Source organism: Ostrea edulis, chromosome 4 (genome assembly GCF_947568905.1).
Source record: "Ostrea edulis chromosome 4, xbOstEdul1.1, whole genome shotgun sequence".
NCBI lineage: Eukaryota > Metazoa > Mollusca > Bivalvia > Ostreida > Ostreidae > Ostrea > Ostrea edulis.
In genome coordinates, this window is record NC_079167.1 from 83,457,729 (window position 1) to 83,471,812 (window position 14,084).

Here is a 14,084-nt window from a genome sequence, read left to right on the forward strand (position 1 = left end):
GACTCCAAGAACTGTCATGTGGCATTGTGCAAGAATACCAACTTTGTAATTCATTCATCGGATTTCTCATTAATTCATTTCGAATTTCAAAATGTGTCTATTCGTAACTGGATACATGTCTATAACATAACGAGTTAAATGATGCATACTTTTACAGATCTATAAAATACAGTTGATTATTGTAATTATGTAATTGTCCAGCTCCTGACCTGCTCTCCTCTCCAATTCAACTCATGGAGTTTTGTATGCAAAAAAGGTTTGATTTGAATTATATATATATATATATATATATATATATAATATATGGAACTTATTTCAACCCAAATGGAAATTAAAATTGAATTCCCAATTAGGACATAAGTAACTTTTATTCAGTTCAAGTTTTTTTTTTTCCAACCAAAAGTATATGTATGTGGATGGATGGGGATGTTGCAGTTACAACCTCAGTGACCCCCTTTTAAGATCATTCACTGCACTTTAATCATTAAGAATTCGAAAGTCATAGGAAGGTATATTGTGATAGGAGGGACTTTTTTGAACACATCAGTTTTCTATGCTCTATAAGAATTGAGAAATGTGCACGAGTTTTAAAAGCTCCAAACCACACTGGGTCTAATACCCATGAGAATTAATTATCACTGGTCTAATGACTTTTTAAATTCATGTAATTCCCTGTTTAGAGTGAAGACATCTTTGTGAGCCAAGTGTCTCATTAGATGAGAGTAAGTGAATTGGACACTTGGCTTGTGAAGAATGATGAGTGAAGATTGACAACCAAAATAACTAATTCATTCTTTTTGTTCCCAAGCAAAATTATATGTAACAATCAAAATTATATTTTTAAAAGCTGATAATCAACAGCATCATGGTTTTTAAATTCTAATTAGGCCTATAATCATGGAAAAATTGTGATGTAATTTATTCCTTGTAGCACAACTAACTTGGAGAGACGAATGTCAGACTAAAACTGCAAATCTATGGTGTAAAACATTTTAAAAATCTTATTTCACGTATTTCAGAAGAATTGTATACTTAATTTTTAATATGACAGTGAAATGGAAGGAAATATGCTGACACGTTTGTTTTGTGTGGTCTTTTAAAAGTCTTTGACCTACATTGCAGTACTGTACATGTGTGTCGCCGTGTATATTGAGTGGAGCCAATATGACAGAACAGTGACAATCAAAATGCATGTCATGCATTTACAAATGCACTGCATAATTCGAACATACCCAGTAAATTAAAAAAAAAAAAATCCATATTCCTTAAAGTAGTTGGCCTAATCATCATTATTTACAGTAAAAACATTAAGTAGGCAAACTTTTATTTTATATTTTTTTTTAGATCCACCACTCTACATTGCAAACTGTTTTCAAGTCCACCATGATATGCAAAGAGACTTACTTACAGAAAAGCTTTACAAACAAACTCAAATTTTTACTCCTTACAAATTATTTCTTTTTCCTACCTGATGGGTGATCGACAATGATCGCATTGGAAAATGCCGTCTGCTTCTCGACTAAACGGCCTTCATTATGCAGGGTGACCGCATTCAAGGACTGCATCAATCATCCGAAAATAACAGTCATTCGCCAAAATAAATAAATAAATAAAAAGATAAAATAAACACAAAATTTTTATTTGATAATCGTTATTTGAATTATTATATTTTTTTTTTTACAGATTAATTATAAAAGAATGAATGAATAAGCCGCAACATAAGAAATATTTGTATAGCTACAACGTAGTTTCGAATACAGGGGTTGGGTAAAACGTTGGTAAACGTTTTTAAGCTAAACGTTTTTGAAAGTTGCGAGTGAAAAAACTTAAAATGGCTGTTACATTACACACTGATTATGGAGACATCAAGATAGAGTTGTTTTGTGAACAATGTCCGAAATCTTGTGAGAATTTTCTTGCTCTTTGTGCGAGTGATTACTACAATGGTTGTGTGTTTCATAGAAACATTAAAGGCTTCATGGTTCAAACGGGTGACCCCGAAGGCACAGGTAAAGGTGGCACAAGCATATGGGGAGATAAATTCGAGGACGAACTTTCCGACACCTTAAAGCACAACGTAAGGGGCGTGGTTTCCATGGCAAACAATGGACCAGACTCCAATGGTTCTCAGTTCTTCATAACCTATGACAAACAGCCGCATCTTGACTTGAAGTATACAATTTTTGGTAAAGTCATAGATGGATTTGATACACTTGATGAAATAGAAAAACAACCTGTAAACGAAAAGAACTACCGTCCTTTGAATGATATACATCTACTGAATGTGACGATACATGTTAATCCACTGGCAGGCTGATCAGTTCGGAATTTGACTTTCTTTGATGGATGGCAGCTTAGTGATATCAAAGTACATGTAATGACGGAGAAACTAAGAAAAGTGGCATCTAACATTCAGACTCATTTTGAAAATCAATGTATATCAGTATGATGCTTTCACATATATTAGTTTATTCACCAATCAAGGGCCCTCGGGGGGCATGTACATGTTAACATATGATTATAAATTTACATGGGGGAGGGGTCATTGTGCATGTGAATGGATTTGTTTGTTTTGCATATAATCATCATAAAGTGAATTATTTGAATTTTCGTGAGCTGTTTTTCTGTAGACATGTCGGTAATGAAGTTGGTAGAATTTTTCCACATCACAAGCAGGTCTTGCAGTGTTCGAAATTGGTTGAAAACTTGATATAGACCATGGGTCTATTCCAAAACAAGATGACATGGACCTCATTGAATTGGTTTAGACCCCAACATTGAAAAAAACGATCACGTCAAAACATTTCCATTTACTTCTAATGTACTTGGAAAGTATATTTTCTTTCCATAACAAAATCTTCCTTTCCTCATAATATTTATCAGACGTCAACTGACCATGTAGGGTCCTTTGGTATAACTTATTAGATATTGCTTTAAATCTAGAAAATCGGCATAGACTATTTGGTCTATCTCAATACATGTATATGGCATAGACCAGTGTCATTTGGCATAGACTAAGTCTATGGTTAATAATGGTCTTGGTTTGAATTAACTGTGCCAGGTCAGACTGGTAATAATTAAGTGCTTAGTTGAACATGTTGGTAGTAAAAGTTAATTATGGCTCTCTGGGGAGACCATATATTAAACTGAGGCCCTTTGTCAAAGTAGTGAACTAGTGCAATAATAAGAACTTTGAGACACTATATTAAATAGTATGCCTGGCATAACCTAGCATACTGGGACTTGGTTAAGGCAACAAAACAAAAGCATATCAATGGGAGCTTCCTCATCATCACAAGCCATAACAAATGCCCCGGTTCAGGTACCCCCAGACTCTGTAAGCATGTAACTAACACCCCGGTTCAGGTACCCCCAGACTCGGTGAGCATGGATAGTGATGGTGCTATCGCCCCGGTTCAGATACCCACAGACTCGGTAAGCATGACTAGTGATGGTGCTAACACCCCGGTTCAGGTACCCCCAGACTCGGTAAGCATGTACCTATCACCCTGGTTCAGGTACCCCCTGACTCGGTAAGCATGGCTAGTGATGGTGCTATCACCCCGGTTCAGTTACTCCCCGACTCGGTAAACATGGCCAGTGATGGTGCTTTGTAATAAAAGTAATCCATTGTATCCGAGATACACGTTTTCATACATAAATCTATATGTAATGAAAATCAGTTTGTTTTAAGTGTTAATTCATTGTAAAGGCGTTCACTAATTCTGTGCTTTACCAAATATCATGGCATGAAATTTGTCTCATAAAATGCAAGCCTGTTGCACCTCAAATTGTCGCCCCATCCCTAATCGTCATTGGTGACGATGTGGGATGACATTTCACCCCAAATAGTCGCCCGGCATCCCACATCATCGCCCTGGCGACAATTTGGGACGAGATTGCACTATTATTATATAGGGGCAATGATTTGGGATGCACTATAGTGCACCCCAAATCGTCGCCTGCCAATATTTTATTAATGTTTTGAGGATAGATTACACAGTATTTATTTCATTGTAATCCTTCTTACGGGGGGGGGGGGGGGGGGGGTTACATAGGTTTCACTTTGTCTGTCTGTCCACAATCATATCTCTGCTGTTTGTCAATTGGGCTGAAATTTTGTATGTAGATTACAAGTGAACCTCTGACACGCCTCCCCAACAATGAGAATTCTGGATTTTCAGCAACTCTGCAATATTTCTGGTGTTTGTGAACCGAAATGTGCTTCCCATAACATGAAATCTCTTGATCACGAGCTCAATGCACCGCAAGCTGTTATCATAGCAAACTATTTTCGACTGTCACTCTGGTGTTTGTGAACTGATTGAGCTGAAATTTTGTATGTAGGTTATTTGGGACTAAGCACATAGGTTTCATTTATTTGTTTGTTAATTTATTTATTTAAAGAAAGACATAGAAAGAGAGCACAAGTTAAACAGACCAAAAAATATTGAAAAATAAAGAGGAAAGGTAGGCGTTTCTCGAGGTTTTCACACGGTGTTTAACAGGCGTAATCTAATATAATCTGAGGTCACTAACAAATCTGCGGTGCACAAGACCTAACAACGCCATGATCAGCAGAATGACCCTACAACAAAAGGCAAAATGATTTATTGTCAGACACTTTCTCTCTTTGGAGGTAAAGTCTGGACAACAAAAACAATTTCATATAGAAAACAATGACACCACCACCACAACAAATATAACTCTTTCAATAGTAACAACACCACAACCAACCAAAACAACAAATACTGTGATCATAATAAATCTTTTTTTTTTTTAAATGATACAACAGAACAAGTAAAAGACGAAGTAGAAGATTAAAATGTTTTGCTTATAGGGTCCAGAGAACCTTTTGTGGTCATAGGTGGACCACAGAAAAAGAAAGAGGAGGAGAGGAGAAGGATTTAACAAACGGGGCCAGTTTGTATGTACATGAGGTTTCCAAATAGTTGCAGCAAGGGGGACGACTATTTGGGGGGGTGAGGTTATGCCCAAATTGTCGCCAGCGATTTGGAGTGTAACACTGCCACTAACGTGAAAGAGTGAACATTTTAAAAAGAATGATGACCATTGTATAATGGTACACTTCATCAGATGCCTTGAATATTAAAATCTTAATGTAATCACTGCAATTTGCAAATTTATGGGTTAAGGAGGTGTGCTACACCAGAGAAATTTGACGTAAATGAAAAGTGGAGGGTATGTACAATAATATTTTGAAGCTGAAAATTTTCAAATTTACTTTATTTTGTCAAAAAATACAGTTTTAGTGGAACGTAATCTGAAAAAAAAATTAAAACTCCTGCTGGACTCGAACCTCCAACCTACAGGTCAACAGTCGGTATTCTAACCTACTGAGCTACTCGAGTAGGTATTTAAATCGAAAAGGAAAAGCCAAATATTGCTGATATCAATTTTTTCATCCATGTTTTTAAAGGAAGTCGGCCATTATGACGATGTAGAGTACTACCTTAATCAAGTGGACTCTTTCATGCACAAAACTTTAGATAATAATAAAATGGACCTTGACCTTGTCTGCATCATGTTATGTCAAGGTCATCATGAACTTTCATCATGCAGACAAATATAAAAAGAATTCTTAAACCTATAGTTAAATCTTGCCGAACTGCTCTCCTTAGTACATTACTCTGCTAAAATAAAATGTTTACTTTTAGAATATGGGAAGTAATACACACTAAGCCCCTCCCCCAAAAAAAATTAAATCTGAAGGTGCAATCACATATATTTATTACTGAAAAATTGATTATTACATTATTCAAATATAATAAATAACAAATAACCATACAAGTCGGAGAAACGCATTGAAATATGTTAGTTTAAACACTTAACTATGAGTGAAAGAACCATGATACATACTGCAGTGAAAAAAAATCCGAAATAATTATCAGAATACTTATATACAACATACATATAACTCAGGATTACTTTCAGACAAAAAGAAACAACTTAACCTAACTTGAAAATTAATTCTGACTCACGGACTAAATTGCAAGTAACATACTAACTTGTTGAAATTTTCATCAACAGGTACCAGGTATGTTGGTTCTGCATGTTAATAACTGGTAATACTGATAACAGATGTTGCATCATCATTCCCAATCATGTGGAAGAAGACATGCATGCAAAGTAATCTTTACTCGCATCTTGTCGCGTCAATTTCAACTGAACCATTAGTGTGATCTTGCTCCAAAGCCAGCTGTAGACACACGATGATTCAAATAACTTCAGTGATGCATTCCACATCCAAAACTGAGCCCCCAAAAGTGTTACAATGTCCTTCACTGTCTGTCGTCTCTGTTCACTGAGACTGTATACAATATGATATAAAAATTCAAAGCATTTTCTTAATACAGTGTACTTAAAAGAAAAGAAAATTCTTATTGACATGCCCTTGTTATTCACAGACTTGGTTATAAAAATGCAAGTCCAAACATCAAAATAATAATTGGTAAGTAGAGAAATCTCCACTGTCTGTTTTACTACAAACAATAAATACTCTGACATACAGTGTAAACACTCTATATATTGTCCATGTTTATATACTTAGTGATATGACCTCTGCAGCTAGTCAATGAGCCTCTATGAAAGACAAGTCCAGGATTCCGTAACTTAACTCCATCTATTTGCAGCACACATTGTCATTTTCCATTTCCACTTCACACTCGGCACATCAATCCACACATGTAAGTTTGTATGGGAGACAAGATACACGCACCAAATACAGAACTGATAAACAATAAACACGTCAACAGGAAAAAAAGTCTACAATAAATTATAACAAGGACGACTGTAAATTGTCTGTATTATTTTTCGGTCATTTTCTTCTTTTTCACTAGGGCTATAAGTTCTGTTGCAGCATTGTTGTAGCCAATCATGGTACTAACAGCAGCCACATTCATGATTCCCTGAAACAGTGGAGTAGAGTTTTATACAACTATTCTTGAACATATTTAGTACAACTTCTGGCTTGAGAACCACAAGTCTGGCATCTACTAAACAGGATCATCACTAAATGAGAATTCATTTTCATTGAACTTTATCAAGACTAGTACACTCTAAATCAATGTGATGGCATTTCTACACAACATAGAAACAATTTTACATATCTGATAAATTTCCACCAAAACAATGTATAATCACTTTAATCACTTAACCTATCAATCGATCACAGTGAAGGAGAGTTATCTTACCTGACGTACAGCCAGTTTGAGTTCATCAACATCTTGTATGGCCAAAAGGTATTCCTGAGTCATTCCCCAGTTCTGTAATTATCAAATCAGAACCAGCATAAATACATGTACATAACACATCATTAGCACTTACTTAATTAAGCTTTAAAACAATGGCAAGTTTTGCATTTAATGATCTATCACAAAATATCAATGTTATAATTAATAGAGAGAATCTAAAGACCTACTGCTTTCACAGTGGCAAAGTTTAAATACCCACAAGGGGGGGGGGGTGTATCTCGAAAGTTCTATTGAAAATACTGACCATTGCAGTGGCTTCCACCTGCAGAAAGAGTTCTGTGAGAGCGCGGATGACAGGGGGCACCACGGAGCCACTGTCCACCTGGTCTTTGGTGGAGCTATCGTAGAGCTGCCACAGTGGCTTCAGACAACCCAGGTCCAGCTTCAGTTTCCCTCCTGAGGGGCACCTGACAATGATAACCGAACATTTCAACTGTCAATTAGCATTCAATTTTAATATGATTTTTCACCTGTCAATTAAGGTTCATGTTAACACAGTTTTTCAACTGAGTACACCAATTCTTCAGCATGAAAATCTGATGTTCACGTAAATGAGAAAACTGTAATTAAGTGATTATAAACTTTATAGTTACATGAAGTGAAGTTTTAATGTCTGTCGGGTCTGAGCTATACTTGTGCTATCAATCAAATGTAATCTTATATTCTGTATAAACCTCTAGTGGTATTGAAATGTACATGTACAACTTTTTGGAGAGTAAGTAAAAGATCAAAGATTTCTTTACTTTTCAAAATCATGATTACAAAACACAAATACGGTAGCTCACTATCACATTCTATAACAAGAGTCCCCTTCCTACATGTACATACTTATTTTATTTCAGAAATTGAATATTCTTTCTTAACATTTAATCAACAATAATCTAAGATCATCATAATGAAATTTTTTTATCGAATTTTTCATTTTTTCAAATAATTACAACTGTACATGTATATTCAAGAATTTAATATGCACTCAGTGTTGACACAAACCTTGAGTTCATATACATTTATGTACAATTAATAGAATTGATGCCATATTTCTGCACAATATACCAGAAGAAAATAAAGTTTATACTGATATCAGAAAAGAAGATGATTTAGATAGTGTTCCGCGGTACCCACCTGTTTTGTGTCTCTAGAATCTTCAGCAGGAGTTGAATTCCTTTTAACCTCTGCTCCCCCGTTTGTTTCGTTACCACATACACAAGTATCAACCATAACTCACTAATGTGCAGATTTCTGGAAAAAATAGAAAATAGCATCCATTCTGAAAATCCATAATTTTAGAAATACACGAATATTGTATTTCATTTTCGTTTTCAATAGATGTTTTCTCATGGTTACGACAGAACTCCATTGAACTTGAGACACTAACAGAGCTCCGTTGAACTTGAGACACTTACAGAGCTCTGTTGAACTTGAGACACTTACAGAGCCCCGTTGAACTTGAGACACTTACAGAGCTCCGTTGAACTTGAGACACTTACAGAGCCAGGTCTGTGGAGAGAACATTGCTGAGTATTACATATCCTGTCTGGAAACTGTCCCTGGTTCCCGCGGTAACGGTAAACTTGTATCCCCATGAAGTATTTCCTCCCCCAGAATTCACTGTGAACTCAAAGTAAACTACATCTCCTGTGTAATAAAACCATACATCCATGTAGTATCACAACTAAAGCACATGATAAGACTACATCAGATGATATAAATATAAAGCACATGATAAGACTACATCAGATGATACAGTATAAAGCACATGATAAGACTACATCAGATGATATAAATATAAAGCACACGATAAGACTACATCAGATGATACAAATATAAAGCACATGATAAGACTACATCAGATGATACAGTATAAAGCACATTATAAGACTACATCAGATGATATAAATATAAAGCACACGATAAGACTACATCAGATGATATAAATATAAAGCACACGATAAGACTACATTAGATGATATAAATATAAAGCACACGATAAGACTACATCAGATGATATAAATATAAAGCACATGATACAAATATAAAGCACACGATAAGACTACATCAGATGATACAAATATAAAGCACATGATAAGACTACATCAGATGATACAAATATAAAGCACATGATAAGACTACATCAGATGATACAAATATAAAGCACATGATAAGACTACATTAGATGATACAAGTATAAAGCACATGATAAGACTACATCAGATGATACAGTATAAAGCACATGATACAAATATAAAGCACATGATACAAATATAAAGCACACGATAAGACTACATCAGATGATACAAGTATAAAGCACATGATAAGACTACATCAGATGATACAGTATAAAGCACATGATACACAAATATAAAGCACATGATAAGACTACATTAGATGATACAAATATAAAGCACATGATAAGACTACATCAGATGATACAAATATAAAGCACATGATAAGACTACATTAGATGATATAAATATAAAGCACATGATAAGACTACATCAGATGATACAATATAAAGCACATGATAAGACTACATTAGATGATACAAGTATAAAGCACATGATAAGACTACATCAGATGATACAGTATAAAGCACATGATAAGACTACATCAGATAATACAAATATAAAGCACATGATAAGACTACATCAGATGATACAAATATAAAGCACATGATACAAATATAAAGCACATGATAAGACTACATTAGATGATACAAATATAAAGCACACGATAAGACTACATAAGATAATACAAATATAAAGCACATGATAAGACTACATTAGATGATACAAGTATAAAGCACATGATAAGACTACATCAGATGATACAAGTATAAAGCACATGATAAGACTACATCAGATGATACAAGTATAAAGCACACGATAAGACTACATCAGATGATACAAATATAAAGCACACGATAAGACTACATTAGATGATACAAGTATAAAGCACATGATAAGACTACATCAGATGATACAAGTATAAAGCACATGATAAGACTACATCAGATGATACAAGTATAAAGCACATGATAAGACTACATCAGATGATACAAATATAAAGCACATGATAAGACTACATCAGATAATATAAATATAAAGCACATGATAAGACTACATCAGATAATATAAATATAAAGCACATGATAAGACTACATCAGATGATACAAGTATAAAGCACATGATAAGACTACATCAGATGATACAAATATAAAGCACATGATAAGACTACATCAGATAATATAAATATAAAGCACATGATAAGACTACATCAGATGATACAAGTATAAAGCACATGATAAGACTACATCAGATGATACAAATATAAAGCACATGATAAGACTACATCAGATGATACAAGTATAAAGCACATGATAAGACTACATTAGATGATACAAGTATAAAGCACATGATACAAATATAAAGCACATGATAAGACTACATCAGATGATACAAGTATAAAGCACACGATAAGACTACATCAGATAATACAAATATAAAGCACACGATACAAATATAAAGCACATGATAAGACTACATTAGATGATACAAATATAAAGCACATGATAAGACTACATCAGATGATACAAATATAAAGCACATGATAAGACTACATCAGATGATACAAATATAAAGCACATGATAAGACTACATTAGATGATACAAATATAAAGCACATGATAAGACTACATCAGATGATACAAATATAAAGCACATGATAAGACTACATTAGATGATACAAATATAAAGCACACGATAAGACTACATCAGATGATACAAATATAAAGCACATGATAAGACTACATCAGATAATACAAATATAAAGCACACGATAAGACTACATCAGATGATACAAGTATAAAGCACACGATACAAGTATAAAGCACATGATAAGACTACATCAGATGATACAAATATAAAGCACATGATAAGACTACATCAGATGATACAAGTATAAAGCACACGATAAGACTACGTCAGATGATACAAATATAAAGCACACGATAAGACTACATCAGATGATACAAATATAAAGCACATGATAAGACTACATCAGATGATACAAGTATAAAGCACACGATAAGACTACGTCAGATGATACAAATATAAAGCACACGATAAGACTACATCAGATGATACAAATATAAAGCACACGATAAGACTACATCAGATGATACAAATATAAAGCACATGATAAGACTACATCAGATGATACAGTATAAAGCACACGATAAGACTACATCAGATAATACAAGTATAAAGCACATGATAAGACTACATTAGATGATACAAATATAAAGCACATGATACAAATATAAAGCACACGATAAGACTACATTAGATGATACAAATATAAAGCACATGATACAAGTATAAAGCACATGATAAGACTACATCAGATGATACAAATATAAAGCACATGATAAGACTACATCAGATGATACAAGTATAAAGCACACGATAAGACTACATCAGATGATACAAATATAAAGCACACGATAAGACTACATCAGATGATACAAATATAAAGCACACAATAAGACTACATCAGATGATACAAGTACATGTGTCACTTCAACGTTAGTTTTCAGTCTTTTAAGTTTAATATATGGCCTTTTTATAGAAAAGGCCTATTTTGTCACCCTTTGCTTAAAGCCCTGCAGTGTTTAAAGTAAATGTCTAATTTATCACCAGTTGCTTAGCGACCTGCAGTGTTTAGAGTAAATGTCTAATTTATCACCAGTTGCTTAGCGACCTGCAGTGTTTAGAGTAAATGTCTATTTCGTCACCAGTTGCTTAGCGACCTGCTGTGTAACTGACCTGGTATTTGGAAACTGGTCCAGTTGGCACCAGCAGAACCCGTAAATTCGTGGACATTTTGCTGCATATTTGAAGATGTGGAATAGACCAATGTATCTCCCTCTTTCAATGAACAACTGAAATATACATTTCACTACAGAAAATGCTTTCTATATACGTAAACAATATATTTCTATCTAAGAATCAAAATTTTACAACTATCACATAAAAAATATGCAGTGTAAAGTATAACAAGGAATGATTGTTAAAACTGACAAATTGCACTGATATTTGAGTCTGACCGTGATATCTTTGAATAAACTCCATTGATACAATATTTTCACCAGCGAAGCAAGTGGCATGTAAATATGTATTTATATAAAGAGTTGTCTTTTACCGTCCGTCAAATGATATTCGGAGACAGGAGGCCCCTGGGAGTTGGACCGAGTCTTTGCAGGCTGACGATTCCTTGTAGTGGTGGTCACTCTCCTTCAGAATGGACGATAAAGTAACTTCCTCCATAAACTGACCAGCGGTCTTGGCGATAGGCACTAAACTGTTTGGCTCACAGTATAGCATTACTTTCTCAACAACCTGTAAAAGGCATCTTGAAATAAGTTTTAACCAATCTTCCTATACCAACTAAAAGTTCCTTTTAACAGAAAATTTAAATTTTCGAGGAGTAAATTAAATATTCAAAATGAAAATGTCTGTAGCAGTTAAATTAACTGAACATGGCCGATATTTAAATCTGAATGACTGCCACTTGATGACTATTCATGCACATGTACCATTATGATATTTAAGATAAAATTCCTCAACAAGAGTTCCATGAGTGCACACCGTCAGACCCTTAAATAACTTTGACCTTACTAATACATATGCATCATATTTCAGCCTCTTTTACTACGGCGAGCTAAACTCTCTTGAATGCAAGTGATATTTGAACAAGTATTCTTTAAGTATTGATTAGCAATAAATGTCCCCTACCAGCCCCAAGTCAGGCCATCTGTATATATATGTGGCAGCGTGAATAATCATAGTACATAAAAAATTTATGCACAAGAATAAAAAGGCCCCATAACAAAAATGCCACATAGGACAGATTTAAATTCTGTATTTTTTATGTCTAAGGGCCACACCTCAGCAAAAAAAAAAATCAATGGACTGGAACAAACTTCAAACTTTATCAGCAAATTGTCATGATAAAGCAATGTATGAAATATCAAATGAATATCTGCAAGCCTGGTGAATAAAAGTGCAGAAAATTGAGTATTTGAGTTAATTTTCTAAGTCCATGGGCCATAACTCAGCAAAAAATCAATGAACCAGAACAAATTCGAATCTGAACTATAACTTGTCATGGTAAAGCAATGTATCAAATATCATATATGAATATCTGCAAGCATGACGAAAAAAATGTGGAAAACTGATTTGTTGGACTGACAGATGGATGGAAGGACAGAATGCAAACCTAGAGTCCCCTCCAGCGACTGATGCAGAGAAATGATAAACTGCAACAACTATTATGAAAGTATGCATGTTTTTTCCATGAATTTTTCTAACATTAGAAGTCAACAATGTTACATCTGTGCAGATATCAGCAGTATAAATGTTACATCTGTGCAGATATCAGCAGTATAAATGTTACATCTGTGCAGATATCAGCAGTATAAATGTTACATCTGTGAAGATATCAGCAGTATAAATGTTACATCTGTGAAGATATCAGCAATATAAATGTTACATCTGTGCAGATATCAGCAATATAAATGTTACATCTGTGCAGATATCAGCAATATAAATGTTACATCTGTGAAGATATCAAGCAGTATAAATGTTACATCTGTGAAGATATCAGTAGTATAAATGTTACATCTGTGCAGATATCAGCAGTATAAATGTTACATCTGTGCAGATATCAGCAGTATAAATGTTACATCTGTGCAGATATCAGCAGTATACATGTTACATCTGTGAAGATATCAGCAGTATAAATGTTACATAT

The 14,084-nt window shown here is 34.3% G+C and overlaps 3 protein-coding genes across 5 annotated transcripts in view; 1 reads left to right on the forward strand and 2 right to left on the reverse strand.

Moving 5' to 3' along the window:
- The window catches only part of LOC125671502 (glycogen debranching enzyme-like), a 30,009-nt gene extending 28,236 nt beyond the window's left edge, over nucleotides 1-1,773 (reverse strand). Inside the window, exon 1 of the mRNA XM_056163991.1 lies at nucleotides 1,469-1,773. The gene's annotated coding sequence lies outside the window, so the exon portion shown is untranslated. The remainder of the gene's footprint in view (nucleotides 1-1,468) is intronic.
- LOC125671529 (peptidyl-prolyl cis-trans isomerase-like 3) lies at nucleotides 1,675-2,606 on the forward strand. Its single transcript, XM_048907303.2, has one exon. The coding sequence runs from the start codon at nucleotides 1,832-1,834 to the stop codon at nucleotides 2,315-2,317; it is 486 nt and encodes a 161-aa protein (XP_048763260.1). The 5' UTR covers nucleotides 1,675-1,831; the 3' UTR covers nucleotides 2,318-2,606.
- Nucleotides 2,607-5,734: 3,128 nt separating this feature from the next.
- Nucleotides 5,735-14,084, reverse strand: part of LOC125671499 (zinc finger ZZ-type and EF-hand domain-containing protein 1-like) — an 81,905-nt gene continuing 73,555 nt past the window's right edge. For all 3 annotated transcript variants that reach the window (XM_056163993.1, XM_056163992.1, XM_056163994.1), the window contains 7 exons: nucleotides 12,474-12,670; nucleotides 12,098-12,213; nucleotides 8,762-8,909; nucleotides 8,397-8,513; nucleotides 7,519-7,681; nucleotides 7,215-7,286; nucleotides 5,735-6,929 (listed from right to left, as the gene is read on the reverse strand). In XM_056163993.1, coding sequence (XP_056019968.1) covers nucleotides 6,828-6,929; nucleotides 7,215-7,286; nucleotides 7,519-7,681; nucleotides 8,397-8,513; nucleotides 8,762-8,909; nucleotides 12,098-12,213; nucleotides 12,474-12,670 — 915 coding nt within the window. In that variant the 3' untranslated portion in view covers nucleotides 5,735-6,827. The remainder of the gene's footprint in view (nucleotides 6,930-7,214; nucleotides 7,287-7,518; nucleotides 7,682-8,396; nucleotides 8,514-8,761; nucleotides 8,910-12,097; nucleotides 12,214-12,473; nucleotides 12,671-14,084) is intronic.

Bases quoted from the DNA above. Each gene is read 5' to 3' on its own strand.
- LOC125671529 (XM_048907303.2), top strand. From the start codon at position 1,832: ATGGCTGTTACATTACACACTGATTATGGAGACATCAAGATAGAGTTG.